Here is a 21,467-nt window from a genome sequence, read left to right on the forward strand (position 1 = left end):
CGGCCGCGAGAGGAGCACACTTGGAGTTTTGCTGTTCCTCATAGGCTGGATTTACTTCCCAGTGTCACCTCATTCCACCCTCTTAATCACCAGGACAAAGCTGCCACCAATAGCCCACATGTATTAGGAGGCTGGGGCCCAAGGAGGTTGGGTAGATAGCTCAACCCAGTAGAGAGCCACTCACTGCCAAGAGCCACACCCCTGACCATACAATGCTGCACTGGGATGGTCAGTTTTAGGTCCCATTTGACCTTCCCCTTCCAGCTTCTTGGCATCCCAAAGACAAGGTATCCTCAGGGTCCCAGCCCACTACTCTCACCTACGCAGTGCACAATGACAGCATCTTCTTCGACAGCCTGGGGGTGGGTGACATCACCACTAACGTAGTTAATGGAGGTTGAGTCTAGATCTTCATAAGCTAGCTCAGCAGAAGACTCGTCTCCGTCCTCCAGGTCCTCAAGCTCGCTGTCCTCCGAGGGCAGGCAGAAGGACTGATAGCCACTGGATTCCCACCAGGCCATCCTTCACCAGACCAGAGAGAGAGGGGGATTAATGATCCCTCGGGTCACCTCCTCACAGGAGGTGACAAGTGAACTCCCCCTGACTGAAGTGTTCTCCCCACGTGTAAGTAACCTGGGCTCAATCCCAGGAACCAATAGGGTGAAGGGAAAGGAGAACTGCCTGCAAGCTGTCCTCTGATCTCTCCTGTGTGCTGCGGCTCATGAACGTGTGTGCATACGCATGTACACACACACACACACACACACACACACACACACACACACTAAATTGACACACAGATAGATGGACAGACAGACTTGTTGGACAGAATGCATCTTCACCTCGGCACTGAGGACTAAATGTAAAGATCTAATCTTAAAAACTGTACTCTGACTCCAGTAATCGCTGCAGAGCGATCAAGGTATCCCGGCCTTAAAACCATGTCAGCTGTGGGCTCACTACACAAGACCCTCCCCGCTTAGCAACAGGGACCCCCATTCTGATCTAATGCAGACAAACTTCTTCCTGTGTTCAGCCTCCTCCTTCTCCTTCTTCTTCTCCTCCATTAGTCTCTTCCTCTTGGCCGCTGCTTCCTGTCTTTTCTTCCGTCTGTCCTCCAGCTCCTCTGGGCTAAGGATCTTCTTCCTTTTGATGGGCCCTTCTGCAAGGCCTGGGATAAGAACCTGAGAGATGGAGACCCACGGTCAGGAAGCTCAAGGCCTGCCTGCTCCTCTGCAAGCTCCATCTAAAGAACTCACCCTGCATGGGAGCAACAGGAACAGCGCCTCTCCACACTGCCCGCCTCTCCACACTGCCCGCCTCTCCACGCTGCCCACCTCGCCACACTGCCTGCGCGGTGGGTGCTCCGTGGGTCACTGTGCTAAACATGGCACTTCACAGACACCGTGGCCATGGGGCACCAAACTCTGCCAAAGCACTGAGGTGGCTGTCACAGTCACTTTATGGGGAACAAAGCACCTCCAAGTAACTTTCCTTCTCGGCTGAGACCATGGCTTACAGGATGCCAGCCCTAGCTTAAACAATATTAGTGCAACTTTCTACAAATCATTATATGATTCCTTTTGAACCAGGTCATTTCAGCAACCTCATTATTTAGTGACTGCTCTACAGAACATACATAAAGTACCAGACACTAGAAAATCACATGTCGTTTATGACTGCCATACTATGAATCAATGAATGAATGAATGAGTGAATGAATGAATGATGACTTAGGGTCACAAAGGCCAACAGCAGGCATGGCATCTTCTTGTAACAAAGTGGTCCCTAAGGGGTGGCTTAGAGGACCAAGAGCTGCTTTTACTTGCATGAAGTCATAAAATATACACACCATCCTAATGTCTATTTGGAGGCAGGGTCTCATGTAGCCCAGGCTATCCTTGAACTCCTGATCCCTCTTGCCTCCAGTTCCCAAGTGCTGGGAGTATAGGCATGCACCACAATGCTCAATTTCTTTACTCTTTTTTAAAATAAATGTTTATTTTATTACTTATGTATATATGTATGAGAAAGAGTGTTTATGCATGTGTGTGCACATGGGTGAATGTGTGTGTATGGCACGATTGTGGAGGTCAGAGGACACCTTTTGGGAGTCAGGTCTCTCTTCTCCCATGGTTCTGGAAGTCCCACTTAGATGGTCAGGCTAGCACAGCAAGTGCTCTGACTGCAGAACCATCCTGCCAGTTCTTAATGTCTCTTAAAGATTTATTTACTTTATATTTTATATGTATGAGTGCTTCCCTTGCATCTATGTGTGTGAACCATGTGTGTTGCAGGAGCCTGTGGAGGATCCCCTAGGACTGTAGATGCTGGGAATCTGGGCCCTCCTGAGAACAGCACTGGCTCTGAGCCAGTGTGCCATCTTTCCAGCCTTCCCCTGCCTGACCAATGCTTTTACAACATTTTATAGTAATTATACCAGAGTGCAGTTCATTTACTACATTCAGTCAACACAAGCTTGTTCCTTAACAACCCATCCTAAGAGAACAAACTGACTCAGCAGCACCCTTTGCTTTCTTAGGGTAACAGTTTGGAAGAATCTATGGTTTCATAGAAAAGTAACAGCTCTTACGCTGCCTTTGTTCCGGAGGGTCCGGCCCCCATGACTTGCTTTCTCCAGAAGAGTTTTCTGAAGATTCACCAGCTGTTCAAATGACTTTCTGTCTTCCTTACTGGGCTCCTTAGAATAGTCTCTACCTTCAAATAAGTACATATGGTTTTCTAAGAACACAAAAGAAAGAAATGGATGTTAGGCAGAGGGAAACAGATTAATACTAGTCAAAGTAGTTACTCAGGGGAACAAGGAAATGGACCATATTCTAAAAATGAGACAAGACCAGCTTATGACCACACCGCTTCCTTTCCTGTCATGAACACCTTTGGGTCCTGCATGGAAATCCTGTGTGTTCTCTTTACATAGGACAGAACACAGTTCCTGGCCCCATTGGTCCATCCTCGATGGCCAAGGACTGGGGAATCCCTTCACCTGCCAGGCCTCCACGCAGAATGGGATGAATACGCCATTCTGCTCCCCAGCACGAATCTCACTAAAAGGAAGGTTCGTTCCCTAGTGAACCCCCATCTTAATGCCAAGCACACATTTAACACCCTGCCCACTCCCAATAATATTGAAAGAACAAACAGCATATCACTGGAGAAGATGAAGCACTGCAGAAATGACCCCTGCATTTACAGCTCTGAAGCCCCCACACTGTACCTTCCTGCCTTGCATCTGCACCCTGGCTAACACAGGCTTGCGCAGGGATGGAGGGCTCCCTCAGTTCCCACGGCTGAATACTGAAGGAGGGATGAGCTGATTCTGAGGCCTGAGTGCTAGTAACTATACAGAGAAGACATTCCTGAGCGGCACTCATTCTGTGAGGTCTCTGTTTTATTTTTAATCATGTGCATCCCTGCATGCGTGGGTGTGTACACGAGTATTGTGCCTGTGGGGGCTAGAAGAGTGTCAGATCCCCCAGAGCTGGGGCTTCAGGCAGTGGTGAGTTACCCAGCACAGGAAGCAGAAACTGAATTAGACGAGCAGCAAGTGCTCTTAACATCTGAGTTTGTAACTGTGTAAAAGGATGAAGCACGCATTTGTAAGGCTGTTTTACAGACAGAGGCTTGGTGAGGAGGGGTGAACAGTCAAGATCAGGAATCAAGCGAGAATCATCCGTGATCGGCACCCACACACAGGTGAGGACAAGAAACCAAGGCACACTTAACAGCACACGTTACCAAGCCGTGTATTTTCAGAGCGTTGGGAAGTCAGCTATAAGTATGTTTTCCCTGGAGAGTACAAAAGCAAAACATTTTCATTCCCAGGAGATCAATTGCTTCACACTTGTACCAAACTCTAACCAGCTGTAATTCTAATTGGCATTTGCTAATTAAATCAGCAGGGGGCTTTCAGTGAGATGCTCCATCAGCAAGTGGAAGAGGAGAAAATAAAAACCTGAGAAGTGTCAAAACAGAGTCAACATATGTAGCCACATACAGCATGAAATGCTAACTTCTAACGTAAATAAATGTGCCTTTGAAAAACCCTGGCATTCATGATAAACCAATCATATTTGGGATTTTCTGCTGGGGCTGCTTTATTGACTAGTCTTTCATATCCACTGATGCTGTTTTATATCCTGCACCCTCAAACTGCAGCCAAGAGAGGCTGAAACCACACCCCAGACCATCAGTCCTCAGCCTGAGTCTCAACCCTTTTGGGGGTTGAACGAACCTTTCACAGGGGTTGCCTATCAGATATCCTTACCATCAGATATGCATGTTACCATCAGATATGCATGTTACCATCAGATATGCATGTTACCATCAGATATGCATGTTACAACTCATAACGGCAAAGATTAAAGTTATGAAGTAGCAACAAAAATAACTATGGTTGGTGGTCACCACAACACGAGGAGTTGTATTAAGGGGTCACAGCGTTAGCAGACCTCTGCCCTAGACCCTCATATATACTCTGCCAGTTCAGCTACCTACCACACAGGGAGACTAGACCCATGCATCAAAGAGAAGCTTCCAAATGTTAATTCTAGGGGGATTTTTTTTTCCTTAGCAGTTGGCCTGCCTAAAAATATATAATTTTTTAGCAGTCAGATTGACTTAGAAGTGTAATGATCTTTCTGAAAACATGGCAATTTTATTTTGTTCTGGCAAATGTTGGAAGAATAAGCTGAAATTAATCTAAGTGGGTGAAGAAATGGATGTAAGCTTTGGCATTTAAGGTAATCAAATGTAACTTAAAAATACGGCCACATGCATCTATTTCTCCCTTCACCTGAGACCTCTAAATGACAGTAACGGGGTTTTAAGAAAGACATATGAGACGATGGTAAACGGAAAAGCTCAGCACTCTCTGGAGAACATGCAGTGGCTGAAGGGAACAACAGATCAACACGAGCCACGGAAGCAGAGGGGCAGTGCTCAGCCGAGATTAACCGTGAGGACAGACCCTCTCCACCCTCCAAAAGCCTAGAATTCACAAGTGCAGAGTATCAGAGGTGGGGCCTGATGGGAACATCTGCATGCCCCAAACACAGACACGCTCAGCCACGGATACACCCTCCATTTCAGCTTAAACCAAAGAGCTATGTCAACCCTCACTCTTCATGGATAATATTAGAGAATTTGTCTTTACACTGGCCAATTAAACACTTCAAATATGAACGTGCAGGACGGCTCCCTCTGTGCAAAATCTGCTCACCCATGTTGGAGCGGGGCCCTGGCAGCATCTACGCGTTCATGGCAGGGCTGCCTGTTAGCCTCCTGTCCCCATACCGGCACCCCGGCTAGACTGCCAGCAGACACCAGGCATCTTCTAGGAGACTGAGCAAGAACGAAAAGATTCCAAAACAAAATAGATACAGACAGACAGACAGACAACATGAAGAAAAAGAAGCAATACAGATAAGTGGGCAGGGGATCTTTTTCAAAATACAACAAATGTCCTTCTGGTAATACACGTTCTAGACCGGCAACAACTGTTCTCAAGGAAGAGACGGTATCACAGCCTTGAACTGACAGAAGGATACAATTAAATCAGAGGACAAGAAAGCGTCTCAGAGAATAAAAATGGGATGCTAGTGTGCGAATTTTAAAGATCAAACATGACAAAGGTCAAAGAGCAGTGTTCCCTGAAGTGACCAGCTGCCTGACATCCCATAAGAATCCCCCACTAGACCACGCCTGCTAGGAAACAAGGAGTTGGGAAGTCCTATAGACTCACATTTGCAAGTGAATAGAGAGACGGGCACTCAATCCAGTGCCAACAAGTCCAGAGCCCAGACACACACTGAACAGGCGAGCGAGCAGAGGGGCTCCAGTAGCATGAGGGGTAGTGCAGACGGGCTGAGACCTGGCACCAGAGCAATAGCCACTAAGGAAAGGTAAGAGACTAGGAAGTAAATGCAGGCAGGCAGTTTGGAAAGCACCATGCTGTGTGTTGGGGCTGTGGGGGTGACTGTCCCCTTCTCACCATGCTACTGCAAAGGAAGAGAGAAGGCAAGGGAGTGCCCAGCCTACCTGTCGCCCGTTTAGAAGGGCCCAGTTCTCAGGCAGAAGGTGGCCTGAGTTAGAAACATTTACTTCCAGTCACTGCTGGTACAGGAAAGCAGTCACTGACAACAGCCATGAGACATCGGGGAGCATTCTTCACGCAGACACACTCCAGTGGGCTAGAAATGTAGCTCAGTTGGCAGAGTACTTACCCAGCATGCACAAAACTCTGCATACAAGCCCTAGCACCCCAACAACCTGCATGGTGGGACGTGCCTGTCATCCCAGCACGGAGGTGGGTATCGGAGCATCAGAATTTCAAACCTAAAGATCCAATGGTGGTTTGAGGCCAGTCTGGGATGCACAACACCCCAACAAATGAATAGACAAACACTTCAAATCCAAAAATTTGGAACACTGACCACAGTGGGGTGTGCAGAGAGAACCATGTACACACATGAATCTCATGCACAACACAGTCTGTGCTGCTCATCAGCCTAATTACTGATTTACTACTCAGGACTGAGAGATGGCTTGGCACTTGAGAACGCCTGCTGTTCTCGCAGAGGGCCTGCTTCAGTCCCAGCATTCACATGGCAGCTAATTACTGTCCATAACTCCAGTCCCAGGGGACCTTGTGACCTCCTCAGGCGGTACACACATGAGGTGCACAGACACACATGCAGGCAGGACACTCACACACATAAAATAAAAATAAATCTTGAAGATAAACTAAAAAAGTATTGGGGTTCAATTTACCCCATTCAGTTTGGGGTAAGATGGCAGACTAAAGGCTGTCTCTGTGTGACAACAGTCATAGAAAAAGACTTTATCCCAAAGACAGAACTAGAGGAGGGGCTTTGGAAATTCAGGAAGGAGGAGAAAGCCTTCCAGCAAAGAGGCACCAAGAGAAGACAGCTGCATGGAAGAGAAGCAAAGCCCCCAGCAGGTGAGGGGTGGAAGGAAGTAGGAAGGGCAGAAACCTCTGCACAGAGATAAGCGAGCTGACCCTCCCGACAAGCCCACAGCTCTGGCCTTTAACTCCTCTAGCCACAGGTCAGCCTCAGAGACAAACCACTTTATCACACTTGGAAGGCAGCAATCTGAATGCCATCTTGAGACTCTATTGATAAACAAACAAACAAACAAACAAACCAAAAACCTACTCCATGGGTCTGAGATGAAGGGGCACGCACAGGTGGGGAGCTTCAAGTTGGCTTGCCCTAACCCAGGTTAGGAAAGGTCCTGAGAGGCAGCTATGGCAAGCAGGAGGGCCAGCCACTGACAAGCGGATGCATGCAGGTGGCAGAAGGCTGGTGTAATCTAGGAGATGCACAGGGAGAGACAGCCCTGCCCTGGTGGCAGGACAGATCTCATCAACTGAGCTTACCTCAAATTGACAGCTCTGCGGCCAGCTGGCAGATCAAACTCTCAAGCTACTTATTAGTCATCTACTACGCTGTGGCCCAAGATATCGGAACACAGAAACAAGAAACAGAACAAGCAAGGCAGCATGAATCTCCCAACAATCACATCAGCTAATGAACTCAAAGACACTAAACTAAGAACTGTGCCAGAGAAAGACTGCAGACGATCAACGACCCGAGGCTACATTCAAATAGATGAATCCAGGACCGGAGGAGAGTCAGTAACACAGAGGAAGGTTTCAAAACGGACGAGAACAGCAGCAATGAGGATTAAAGGGATAAAATTGAGGAAAGAGATTTTGAACAAGAAAAAAAAAAAAAGAAACAAAGAAATGTTGAGAATGAGAAATTCAATGAATCAAATAATGAAACAGAGGAGTCACCAAAACGCTAAAAACTCTCAAAGATGGCAGCCAGGGTCAACGGCCATGATACCCAGGGTCTGCGGAGATGGCCCAGGGGTTAAAAGCAGCTGCTGTTCTTCCAGCAGACCCAGGTTTGTTCCCCAGCACCCACATGACAGCTCACAGCCATCTGTAACTCCAATCCCAGGAGATCCTATACCCTTTTCTGGCCTCCTCAGGCATGTGGTACACAGAAACCCAAGCACATAAAAATAAGTAAATCTTAAAAAACAAACAAACAAACAAAAACTACATTCAAGCACGGAGCACTGAGTTTGATCCTCGCACTTATAGACATGCTGGGCATGTTCCCCTGCACACCTGTCACCCTCACACACCTGTCACCCCCGCCCGCCTGTCACCCTCACACTGTTGGGGTCAGAGAGAAGAGAACTGCTGGGCCTTGCTGGCTGCTAGCCTAGACAGAAAGGTGAGATCCAAGTTCAGAGAGAGCCCCTGCCTTGAAGGAATAAGGCTGAGGGTGAGTCAGCGAGATACACAACGCCCTCTTCTAGCATCCACACGTGCATCCATGCATCCATATACAAACATGCACCTGCACCACACACACATAACCACACACACACACATAAACACACACACACACACACACACAGAGGGGTGGGGGAATAGGGAGCGTGTAAGGAGGACATTTCAAGGCAAGCTCAAAGGCAGTTCGTGACCACCAAGCCAGCAGTGCAGAAGGTACTTACAGGAATACTCTACACAGAGGGGGAGGAAGAGAGTCTGTCATGAACACACAGGAAAGAATAAAAGTCCTGAGAAGAGGAATGAAGGAGAGCACAGAAGGAATCCCTCACATGAACAAGCAAACCCCAATACTAACAGGAGACAGGAAAGAACAAAGAACAAAGAGCCAACAAAATTACAGTATGGTAATGATCTCAATAACAACCGAAATGCAAATAAACTAAGAGTCACAGATGAGCTAGCTGGCAAAAAAACATATTAAAATAAAATAAATCTTAACTATCCATTGCCTCCAAGAAATACACCAGGCTGAGATACCACACCTACGGGTAGAGTGTGGAAGACATCTGTCAGGGAAACGAACAGAAAGTCAGGAAAGAGGCCCACTGTACACTGAGGGGAGCTGTTCATTAGAAAGATAGGATGATTTAAATACAGACACCAACACTGGGGCTCCCAGTTTAATAAAAACAAACAGTACCAGACATACAGGTCAGACAGGATCTGATCTGATAACAGTAGAGATTTCAGTAACCCACTCTCATCTCCAGAGAGGTCGACCAAGCTAAGAAACAGCAAAGTGACCTCAGAGATAAACTGCTGCACAGAACAAATGGAAGAGTCCCTCCAACAGGAGCAGGATACAGCCTCTGCAGCCCACAGGACGGTCTCTAAAACCGATCCATCCTAGGCCACCAATCAAACCCCCCTGCTTGTCCGTGGTTGTTTCTGAGACACGGCCTTGCTCTGTAGCCCAGGCTGGCCTCTATCTCAGAGACCCACCTGCCTCTGCCTCCCAGTGCTGGGATTAAAGGTGTGTGTGCTACCACCCCCAGTTAAGCTTTTACATCTTATCAAATGTAAAAAATGAATACTTATGTCTTGCATCTTATGAGATCACAGTTTGAGAAAACTAGAACTCAAAAGCTAGAAAAATAAACTATACACATACATAGAAATAAGGAAAAGAACAAATCTAGTAAAGGAGGTGGAAGAATTCTGGAAATGTACAGACATTAAAGAATGAAACTGAAGAAACACCAGAAGGTGGAAACCTCTTGTGCTCATAGACTGGTGAAATTAATATTGTAAAAACTGGCTACATTGGCAATCAACATATTCCCTGCAATCCCTACCAAAATTTCAACAACATTTCTCCCAGAACTAGCAAAATAGTTCTAAAATGTATAGGAAAGCATACAAACCCCAAAGGCCTGAGGCAATCCTTAGCAGAAAGAATGTTAAAGGTGTCAGAATATTCAAATCTTACAGCAGAGCCACAGTTATACACACAGCATGGCACAGACCACAGCCGAGGGCTCAGAACTAAGCCGGGACAGCTACAAAGGACAAAAGCACTCTGAGAAACACCCACCTCCGTAACAGACTGCTGGGAAGACCAGAGCGCCACGAGAGGCCTGAGAGGCCCACATCTCCCACCCCACACACAAGTCAACTCAGAATGGATCGCACACTGTAAGACCTGGATTCCAACTCACTTCCTTCCTCTGGTTCTCGGCTTCCTGTTGCAGCTGCTGCTGCGGGTAGAATATCAGGGATCCACTGGCCATCTTTGGTTTCTCCCAGGATGGACTGGAGGTCTATATCCTCCATGGAGCTCCCCTCCGAGGACAGCAGCTTATCCAAGCCGAATTTGAGAATCTCACTTAACTTGGACAGAGAAGACAAAAAAAGTCTAGTTAATTCTGATGAAAAGAGCTATGGAGATGCGGGTGACTTGCTCACAGCTGTGACACGTTCCTTCACTGATGGACAGCCAGCGTTTCCTGTCCGTCACGGGTGAAACACGCCAGGCAGGCTTTAACAGCTGGGTGACGGGTAAGCAGACGGGTGACACGGGATTATCAGAGTGACTGACTTTCTCAGCCTCCATAATGATATACTTAGGATAGCTTCCGATGCTCTTCGTAAGAATAACGGCCATTTGAACACTTCCTAGAGAGCTCAGGAGAAGTCAGACTCGGCTGGACTCTCTCCGCTAACGCTCCGGATCTCACCATCAGCTGGCTCCTCTGGCGACCTGCTTTCCTACCCCAGTGCTCCACGGACACCACTGTGGCAAAGGCCAGTTCCAACGCCTGGTCAGAGACTCTCTTCTGCTTCCTTCCTTCGCTGTTCCTTGAGTCCCCTCATCCACTCGCTGTGACATCCACACAAGGCTCAGATCTCCTAGCTCCCAACTCTGCATATTCTCAAACAGTAACTCAGGCTCACTTGCATCTTGCCTTTATGACCGGACGGTTTATCTCTAGCTCACTGTATCTGTAACTTGGAAACCTTTAAGGTATACTATAATAGCTTGTAAATGCCTTAGACAGTTTGTTGACACACCAAGATCTGGATATATTTATATTTAATATTGCTATACATAACCAACGCAACTGGCTTTGCATTTGGCACTAAAAAGCCAACTACTTGTGATAGGACTCGGAGGAAAGAATCTGCACTCGAGTTGTCCAGCCACACTGGAAGAGCTCATGGTGGTTAGGTTCCCTGAGGTGGGAGGAGCTGCACCAGGAGTGGGCACAGCACTTCCTGTGTTTGTATCCTGGACTGTACAGAAAGGGGTTATGCACACACATCATGGCTCCTGCCTTTTTGCTGTGGCTATGATGTCACCAGCTGCTTTGGGCTCCTGAGGATTTGACTTCCCTGCCATGCTGAATTTGAAACGTGAGCTAAAATAAACCTGTGAAGTTGATTTTTGTCTGGTGTTTTGTCAAAGCAAGAAGAAAAAGAACTAAGACAGACAGAGTTACAGAATTGACTGCTGTGATTATCTTGGGTTTTGTGTGTAATCCTCCAATTTTCAGTGTCCTCAGACATAACTAATAGAACCCTCACTTTGAGAAAAGCAAAGAAAGTAGATCCCTGAGGTTATGGTATCTGCTTCACACCATGCAATCAACAACTGATGAGGCTTGGGTTTAAATCCAGGCTAGACATCCCGGCACCCCCCACCCCCCCGTGTGTGTGTGTGTGTGTGTGTGTGTGCAGTGTGTGTGTATATACTGCACACACACACACACTGCGCACACACACATATATATATGCATATCATGCTCATTTTTACCCCCACAGCCCCCCCTGCACATAACAGGCACCAATGCAGGCACGACTTAGCCAGCCGCCAAGTCCTGATGGGCCTTCGGATAAGGAGAGGTCCTAACCTGGAAGTCGGCCTCAGCGGAAGGTTTCTGGGCTCCTGATGTGAAATGACCTCCTTCTATGACCGTGTTGGTAAGCTGCAGCTTGGAGGCTGCCTTCCTATACACGATTTCTTCCACAGTGTCGCGGCCGATCAGCCGGATGACTTTAACAGACCTGTGAACGAGTCAAACAACAGCAGTGTGATCAGCATATACAAAGTCAGGAAAAGACACCTGAAAGGAAGCAAAAGCAAGCCCTGTACACAGGGCATTCTTACAAGGACGCTTTGATTGGGCCCTGAGGACTTGCAAGACACAGCTGGCCTTCAGTTACCTCTGTACCTTTCCAAATACTGCAGGCAAGGATGGAGGCAGGGAGGAAGGTACGCCATCTGTGACCAAGGAAAACCTCTCAGGTACGTTATCATCCTCGGGGCCAAGGTCCTGCCTCCTCCCAGCTCCTCCCCACCCGTCCAACTCCAGGCCGTCTTTCTCTCTTAATAAAAAAGAGAGGGGGGGGGGAACAAAAACAAACCAGAAAAAAACCACAAGAAACAAGTACATATGTGCGCATGCACACAGACACACACAAATAAAACCCATAAAAACTCAATATTGGAAACCATAATATATAAGCAAACGACTAATAAGATGAAAAAATGCCCAAATTAAGCAATATGAGACAAATCTACGAAAACACTATTGAGTTCATTTTGTGTTGACCTTGATCTGTTTTTCTTTCTTTCTTTCTTTCTTTCTTTCTTTCTTTCTTTCTTTCTTTCTTTCTTTCTTGTGAAGTGGTTCTTAGCTCACTGAATAAATAACTTCTAAAGATTCCTTATAATCCTTTCATGATCTGACTTTTTGTTCAACAAAATGAGTCTGGACTGTGGTGTGACCCAGCCGATGCAGCTGCAGTGGCTCACACTGGGGTCTCTCCATTCCCCATTTGGTGCTGTCACCAAGGACTATGTCTCCCTCCTTCCCAGCCTGGGAGTGTCTAATAGACCGAGCAAGTGGAAAACCACTGATGCCCAACTCACTCACTTGTTCTGGCCAATTCGGTGAGCTCTGGCAGCCGCCTGCAAGTCATTCTGAGGATTGAAGTCGCTGTCGACGAAAATAACAGTATCTGCTGCTGTTAAGTTCATGCCCACTCCACCTGGAACAGGGTGGGAAAGTGTCACCCAAGGCAGACAAGGACGGGAGAATAGGACATCCAGACAGGCTCTCACTAATGACCCAAGATCGGTCGGACAGATGCTCACCACTGTTCCAGAGCCTGGCACGGTCGCACTTGCTCCCCTATGGCCTGACTGGAGAGGACTGAATCATCATCACATACAGCAGAATGGGTAGTAGTGACAAGCAACAAAGGAAGATGCTCAAGTCAGGAAAGGGAAGCAGTTTTATATCAGCTGCCCCGGCCCCCCATTTAAAACACTTGGCTGCATTTTGCCTAGGACAGTCGGCAGAGAAAAGGACATTTGCTCCTTCTGAAAGGAGCTGTGAGCACGGGCCAACCTGTGTGGGTGTTCATAAGGGGAGAGCCCTTAGCTCACAGTCACAAGCCAGGCTAGGTAGCAGGATCCCTGATATGCTGAGGAGGAGGGGTGTTGCTGCTCCTGGGCAGAACGAGAGACCGTGTACAGTGTCCGGTCCCCCCACATCCTGTGTCGTGTCCCCACTCCCTACAGAAAACCTTCGACAGGCATTCTGTAACCGTGTTCACTCTGACCAGACGCAGTGTGACAGAACCACGGTCACTTTCTGGGTTTTCTTTGGTGCTGCAGGGAAAGGGGTGAGGAGCGACGATGGGTTCTGGGAATTAAAAGGACCGTGAAAGCACATTACAGCCTTTTCTCTTTGATTAATGTGAAAACTAATACAAAATGGACCAGCTCTTGTCAGGGTCATTAGAGATCACAGCTGAAACAAGGGAGCCTGATGGGGCTTATTCTGAGAGCTTGAATTAAAGGCTGCTTCTCAGAAGGACTACCGACTCCCAGCTGGGGCACAAGACAAGCCGGGCAGGAATACTTTAATTAAGCTTTCATATGAAACGAAACCTGGAATAAAGGGCCAATAATGACTGATTACTGAGCCGTGCCAGGTTACCTAGCGGGGCTTGTACAATAGACATCATTTGCTACTTTTGAGCCATGTGCTCAGACCCTCTCTTATACCCCACACAACAACCTATGGGCTCCGGCCTTTCATCATCACCTTCTGTTGATATGGAGGTGGAAGCACAGGGAAGTCAAAACACTTATTCAAAGTTGCACAGCTAGAAGATAAAAGAGCTAAGACTGAGTCTTCCAAGTGTGGCTCTTGAACCATCTTCTGGGCTTTTGTGGTTGCCATTGGAGTTTTTCTTTTCTTTTCGTTTCTTTTCTTTTCTTTTCTTTCCTTCCTTCCTTTTTTGTTTCTTTTCTTTTCATTCATTTTGTGAGACCAGGGTTACCTCTAGCTTCTGGCTGAGGCAGTCCTTAACTCTAAGCTTCCTGAGCACCCAGTGCTGCAGGCTGTTCCACCACACTAGCTCCAGAGCCAGTTCTTGTTCTTTGAACACCTTGAACACCTCCCAGGTACTCGGCTCATTTAAAAATTTGCAACATCACCACTAGAGGTTTGGTGATTGGATACTAAGGTGTGCGCCATCTTTCCTGGGTTAAGGCTATCAAATGCAGTTCTCCTCAACAAGGGGTGAGTTCCCCTTCCTCTGCAGTGCCAGGGAAGGTGCCTAGGGCTCTGTACCCACCACACAAGCATGCACACTACACTCAAGCCCATGAGTGATAGTTTTTTAGTAGGTCTGCTCATAATTGTGTGAGGCATATTCATGAGCTATCACTGCCCCCTGGTGGCCACATGACTCATTCACAGAGACCCTTGAACACTGGAAGGTGAACCACTAGACAAAAAATGCTGCAGACCCGCAGCAAAACCATGACAGCGCGTCCCACAGTCTGCTTCTGCAAAAGGAATGTTCAGGTGCTTCTGCTCCCACTGGCCTCCAAGGAAATCAACTACAGTGCATTCAGCTCGTCCTTTGTAACCTCAGACATTTCCAACAGAAAGCTGTTCTCTGAACAGGGGGATGATCTTTAAATATCACAAACGGAACTATGTTCCCACTATGGTTGACCTGACTGATGCTTTAGGTTTCTCCTCAGACTACTAGAGACAGATGATGATAGAGACAAAGGACTGAGATGCAGGCTGTGGCCTTGGGGGAAAGGGAGGCCCTGAGGATCTGATTACATCATGCATTATTATCTTTATTAGACAGATAAGGCATACTCTGGCAAAATAATCTCTTCTCCACGGAGTCTATCTAGTGCTTCTTCAATATGCCCTTATTACGCTAATCACTCAGTGAATGCTTCCTAGTAAGACTGAACCTTTTCACTGAGATACGGATCTCTCTCTAATAGAGGGACACGCATCTCTGTATTCACCACGTCTACTCCAGGAGAATTTCAGTTTATCAGAAATAAGGTAATGAGGGGCTGGAGAGGTGGGTAGGAGTGTGCACTGCTCTTGCAGAGAGCACGCTCCTGCTCATGCACGTATCTGTCACTCCAGTCCCGGGGGCCTGACACTGTCTTCTTACTTCCAAGTGCACCTGCATGTCGATGATGCTCACGGAGACAGGCAGGCATGTACACATAAGCAAAAAGTTTTCTTAAAGAAATAACGAAACTAAGACTATGAGTTAAAGTTATTTAAAAACGATCCAAAGTGTGAAAAAAAATCGCTTCCGAAAGCTAATGCCAAATTATTTAATAACACAGAGAATGCAACCTCTTCTTGATAACATACCACAAATATGATAAATAATATTTATGACTGAAGTTATATATATGTGTATATGTGTGTGTGTGTGTGTATACCAACATTGTCATAATTCTAAGTGGCTAGCAATTTTGCTATAACCGCATTTTAAGCTTCTGCTGTTAGAGGAAGAGAACTAGCAGAGGCTCTCACCCCCCAGTCACAGCTGGGAAGAAAATCCGCATCCATGCCTGCGAATAAAACTTCCCACAGAAATCTTTCTGGACACTCCCAGGGCAGGAGTCAAAGAAGGCTAGAATGATTTCTAAGGACTCAGGCTTTAGTCCCACTCTTTGATGGGGCCACAGCTTGGGTATAAGGTCCCATGCTAGAAGTACAGCCCCTCTATCAACCGTAGCAAGGGCCTCAATTCCATCCTTTCCACCCCTTAGTAATGGCCTCACCTTTCAGAGACGCAGGGAAGTGTACTAATGGTTGGGATACAAAGGTCCTTACCAGGTCAGTTGCCTGCTTTCAAGACCTGTATGGCCTACCTGCCCGGGTGCTCAGGAGAAAAACAAAAATGGGCTGGTTTCCAAAGTTCTTAATGGCCAGGTGTCTCTCCTCTCCTCTCACGGAGCCATCCACACGCTCATAGCTATAGCCTTGACAAAGAGGAGAAAATGGGGCAACCTATTAATTCTTCTTCAAGGACTCAGGGAAACAAAAAAACCAGTCAATTCAAAAGCAGACATCAGTTTCACCCTTTTCATATATATACAGAAGCCCTAATTCTAATAATTCCCATGGGGGAGAAAGTCTAAATTTAGGAAAATAATACTATCATTTTACAAGAGAACACATCATAACCTATTTGTGTTCTTTTAAATACAGTTGAAGTGGCATAAATATGTAGTTTTGACCATCCCCAAGTAATCCTGAACGTTTGCTCCATGGCAGCCTGGGCTTGATAAGTATGGGGAGCAGGGGAGGGGATGTGACTGGCGGCTCAGGGTTTGCCTTTCTTTGAAGCTAGAGGAGGGGTCTCCTCCTGTCATCAAGCTCCACACCCAGAGAGCACTCTGAACATGAGCTTTGCTTGTACACCAGGGATCCCTAAGAGTGCCCTGCCCTAGGTGCCCCATGGTATTTGAGGAGCATCATGTATAGTCAGAGGACTTAACTGCAGTTCAACTCAAACTGCAAGGTCTGGAGCTGATCCTTCTTCACCAGGGGCTTGAGTTCAAAGTCAACGCTGTTTCCCATTATCTCACATTCATATATTATACATTAAGCAGAATACTCAGGCAATAACCCCATCCCTCGGTGTTAAATAGTAGGTACTGGCACAGCCTCTCCCCTGTTGATTTGTGGGATGTCTGTATTTACATCTGTCTAGTGGTTCTGAGTAAGTGCTCAGCTGCTGAAATGAATGTTTCATGACCCTGAGTTACAGCCTCTGAAACTTGTCTATTATACATGGAACACTTCCCCCAGCATTCGCCCCAGCGCCCATCACCGCAAACCACACAACCAGTGCCAACGTGGCCGCTGATTTCTGGCCACACATCTCCACAGGCCGCAGGGTTTACTCCACAATGTCTCCTCTGCTTTTGATATTGAATAACATGTTGCCATTTTCTCTCGGTAACTCCCACGCCCCAATATGACTGTTGCATATGTGCTGTTACATTCAGGTACTGTAGTGGGCAAGGAGAGTCACCTCTGTAATCCATATAGTCCTGCAGAATATCCAACATGTGGGTCATTTGGGAGAAAAGTAAAACCCGATGGCCCCTGGCAAGAAGAAAGAAAAAAAAAAAGGTGACAATTCTAGTAATATTTAAGGTGCATTTCCCTCAAGCAAAACACTTTGGTATGAAAGAATCCAAGTTTATAAATAAATGGAATACTAAGGTAGAAGCACAATTTAAAGCCTTCTTCAGAAACTCTTTAAGTGCTTTATGTAAAGAATATAAGTAAACCTGGCACTGTCCCCTGCAAAGTGGCAGTTCTTAAACTATTGTGGAGAAATCCCCAGGGACATCTGTCGATGCATCACAGGCTATGGGAGCCCCAGATGAACCAGGGACCTCACTGGAATGTCAACTCGTTCAACCGAAAGAAATACAAGCTTTCATGTCAAAAGCAAGATAAAACACGTTATCTATAAGGAGCAAAGTGTAAAATTCAAACCCATACACACACTCTAAGATCTTGAAAATCATGGCCAGCCATCTATCACTAATCTTACCTGGGGAGAAAGTCACTTGTGTTTAGTTATTTTGGTTAAAAATTCAGAGATGAGCCAGGCAGTGGTGACACACCCCCTTTAATCCCAGCACTTGGGAGGCAGAGAAGGCGGATTTCTAAGTTCGAGGCCAGCCTGGTCTACAGAGTGAGTTCCATGACAGCCAGGGCTACATAGAGAAGCCCTGTCTCAAACATCCCTCCCCCCAAAAAAATTTCAGAGATGACCCTCATAGAGGCAGGGGAGGGGAGGGGATGAGGGGTTTCCAAAGGGGAGACCTGGAAGGGGGAAAACATTTGAAATGTAAATGAAGAAAAGATCAAATAAAAAGGAAGGAAGGAAGGAAGGAAGGAAGGAAGGAAGGAAGGAAGGAAGGAAGGAAGGAAGGAAGGAAGGAAGGAATTCTGAGATGATTCCTTTAGAAATGGGCAAACAACATCTCATCTCCCAAGATACATGACAAAAGAAGAAAAAAGGTAAAGAGTGGATTAGGAATGAAGTCAGGGGCTGGAGAGATGGCTCAGCAGTTAAGAGGGCTATCTGCCCTGTTCGAGAGGACCTGGGTTTGAGTCCAAGAACCCATAAAGCAGCTGACAACCTCAGTAACTCCAACTCCAGGGGTTCAACACCCTCTTTTGGCCTGTGTATGGTGCACTGACAGCTGTAACATACATGCAGGCAGAAGTGCCAACACATAAAATAAATAGGTCTAAATACATACATACATACATACATACATAAGGAGGATGAAGTCACAGGCTGGGGGTGGGTTGGGGGTGGGAGGGATGGCTCAGTCAGTAAAGTGCCTGCCTCACAAGTACCAGGGCTGAGCTTGCACTCTCAGAACCCATGTAAAAACTGTTGGGAGTGGTGGCACGCACAGCATCCCAGCACAGCATCCCAGCACAGCATCCCAGCACCACGGAGGCAGAGGAGCTTGCTGGAGCTAGTCTACCCTAATTGCTGAGCTCCAGGCCAGGAAGAGACCATGTCTCAAAGGACACAGGCAGTGTTTCTGATGACACCTAAAGCTACCCCTTTTTTAATGGAGAACAAGCTGAAAGCCAAGCAGCCAGACTCTACTACAAACATCTTTTGATGTCCAATGCTTATCTCTGAGAAAATGTCCCCCGAGTTCCCCTTGAGTTTGAACCAAGACCCCAAGAGTACCTGGAAAGAATATTAACTGAGACGCTGTGATTTATATTGATTCAACACAAGCTGTCAACAGGCGATCATGGAAGAAAAGATCAGTGCTGCCTCTGTCCAGGTGGGACAGCAAGGTCACAGTGATATGGACACCACACACTGGTGAGTCACACAGACATCAGGACACTGCCAGTGCTGAATTAGGACCCTAATGGTTCCAGGAATCCTAACCAGAGGATGACCGAGCAGGGGTGAGGAGGGATCGGATGGCAGGGCCAACAGCAGTCAGGGAAGGTGGACGCCTAACCAAGGCCCTGAAGAAAGGAAACCTGGACCAATCTCAAGAAATGGCTCTTCACCGGTTAGGTTTTAATAGTTACTAGCTCAAAGTAATAAACATAAACTCAGAAAAGTCAGCAGCCCGTCCAGGGTAAACCCACTGCCTACCCAGAATACAGAAACGCCAGTAGCCTGTCCAGCAGGTGAAGCTTCCCACTGGACTCAATCAGGTGCTCTCCAACTTCAAAGGGCTCTGGTTCTACACCTAGGAAGGAAAGAACACATTTCCAGTAATGTACCCGGCTAGGAGCAGACTCCCTGACAAGGAGAAGTAAACTTCGGGGGACACTCTGGTAAACCCAAACTACAGCTCTGGAGAACCACTGGAATCGATTCTCCAATATCAATACCATGAGAGAGTCAGAGAGACACAGAGAGAGACAGAGAGAGCAGGGGAGAGAGAGAGACACAGAGAGAGAAGTCAGCAGGATAAAAAGCTTAAGAACATGTCTACCTTCTCACTGAATAGACAGGACAAACACACTATAGGATCTGGATCTTGGAGTTAAAAAGAAAAAGAAAAGCATAATCTAAGAGAATATTAGGAAGAATGGAGGGAAATCTGCATAGATGTGCCAGGTAATACTGATACAACAAACTGAGCATAAACCTGCTACCCTCACTGCAGCCAAAGACAAGAACAGCACAACTTGCTGAGGGGCACACCTCGATCAAGGGCACACCTTGCTGTGATTTTAGCAACAGACTATTAACAAAACGGTGGAGGGAGTGCACTACCCCACTCACCATCAAACAGATATGGGTGGTCCACACACTTCCGAAGCTGCGTTAGGATATTCTGGAGTTTGACTTTCTTTGCTGTCTCGTTCTCAAATGCATCTGAAATCATAAGGACATGGAAACATATCTGATCATGCATGCCTCAGTTCTGTGTAACCTCCACTGGACTGAACGTGTGTGATGCTTGCTTAGCCATCCCTTGCGTTTAAGAAGGAACACTAAGCCGTGAGATGAATTGGACACCTTGTCTATCCCTTTTCCAACCTTTACACTTCCCACTGGAACTGCTCCGGAGTCAGGGAAATCAAGAGATGCTCCACTTCTGCCTCTTCCCCTCCTCACTCCCAAACCTCCCGATGTGTTTGAGTCAACAGCATTTTGCAGCTCGTTAAGCATCCAACAAGCTGGAAAGACAGAGGGCGCTCACAAGTGCTTGCTTCAAGGCAGTAAGGGAAATGGGGCCAGAGGAAAGAACAAACTCTAACAACCAAGTCTGAGCTGCTCTTAGAGCCACAGCCACACTCACTGCAAGCCCAGCCCACCTGAGAATCCCTCTCAGTCTGAGATGCCACATTCTCTCAGCTTCTGACAGCCACAGCCAACCACATACCCAGGTCTTTCATCAGGATGGCCTTGTAGTACTTTTTCTGCAGTGCGGACATGCCATGGTACACCACCACCTCTGTCTTCTTGGGAAGCTCTGTGGCCACCTGAGCTTTTACACGCCTCAGGAGAAATGGCTGCAGGAGCCTGTGCAGCTCGCTTGCTGCAGAAGGAAAGATAAATGTGTAAGAGTGGAGAATCGAGGCGTTTCACAACTGAAAACACTCTGAGTTCTGAGTCGGGGCGGTCATTTTTCATACCGCAGATGCTCCTAGACTTACAATGCAGTTATGACCCAGTAAATCCATCCCAAGTTTGAAATACCCTAAGTTGAAAATGCCTTTAATATTCTGAATCTACCAAACATCGTGGTTTATCCTAGTCTACCTTAAAAATGCTTTAAAAAGTCTTCATTTAGGCAAAATAAAATTAATAAATACAGTGCTGAGAGCCAGCAAGCCAGCCAACAGGTAAAGGCGTCTGCTGTCAAGTGTGATGACCACAGCTTGATCCCAGAATCCACGTGGTAGGAAGAAAACACTAACTTCCACAAGTTGTCTTCTGATCTCCACATGTGTGCTACACTGTACACACACACACACACACACACACACACACACAGAGAGAGAGAGAGAGAGAGAGAGAGAGAGAGAGAGAGAGAATGAATAAATAAATAAATGTAAATGTAAAGATATAATTTTAAAAGCTGAGCATTTCATATAATTCCCTGTCAGCTCTACTCCAGCCGCTCTGGCGATGCACCACGAAGCCTCAGTCTCATGGCTGACTGGGAAGCTGATGCCTGCCCAGCCTGACTGGAGGAAATCTTAAGTCACTCCCCCAGGAAAAGACGGAATCTTTG

General features: G+C 46.9%; 1 protein-coding gene across 3 annotated transcripts in view; it reads right to left on the minus strand.

The window, feature by feature from the left end:
- The window catches only part of Chd1l (chromodomain helicase DNA binding protein 1 like), a 48,168-nt gene that overhangs the window by 8,939 nt on the left and 17,762 nt on the right, over positions 1-21,467 (minus strand). For 2 of the 3 annotated variants that reach the window (XM_021196001.2, XM_029537425.1), the window contains 11 exons: positions 20,613-20,768; positions 20,009-20,101; positions 19,370-19,466; positions 17,246-17,319; positions 16,077-16,187; positions 12,793-12,907; positions 11,767-11,920; positions 10,075-10,246; positions 2,594-2,742; positions 1,021-1,184; positions 320-522 (listed from right to left, as the gene is read on the minus strand). In XM_021196001.2, the coding sequence (XP_021051660.1) occupies positions 320-522; positions 1,021-1,184; positions 2,594-2,742; positions 10,075-10,246; positions 11,767-11,920; positions 12,793-12,907; positions 16,077-16,187; positions 17,246-17,319; positions 19,370-19,466; positions 20,009-20,101; positions 20,613-20,768 (1,488 nt within the window). Of the gene's footprint in view, positions 1-319; positions 523-1,020; positions 1,185-2,593; positions 2,743-10,074; positions 10,247-11,766; positions 11,921-12,023; positions 12,138-12,792; positions 12,908-16,076; positions 16,188-17,245; positions 17,320-19,369; positions 19,467-20,008; positions 20,102-20,612; positions 20,769-21,467 lie in introns of all 3 variants that reach the window. The other variant, XM_029537424.1, reaches the window with a different exon arrangement.

This window comes from Mus pahari, chromosome 4 (assembly GCF_900095145.1).
Source record: "Mus pahari chromosome 4, PAHARI_EIJ_v1.1, whole genome shotgun sequence".
Taxonomy (NCBI): domain Eukaryota; kingdom Metazoa; phylum Chordata; class Mammalia; order Rodentia; family Muridae; genus Mus; species Mus pahari.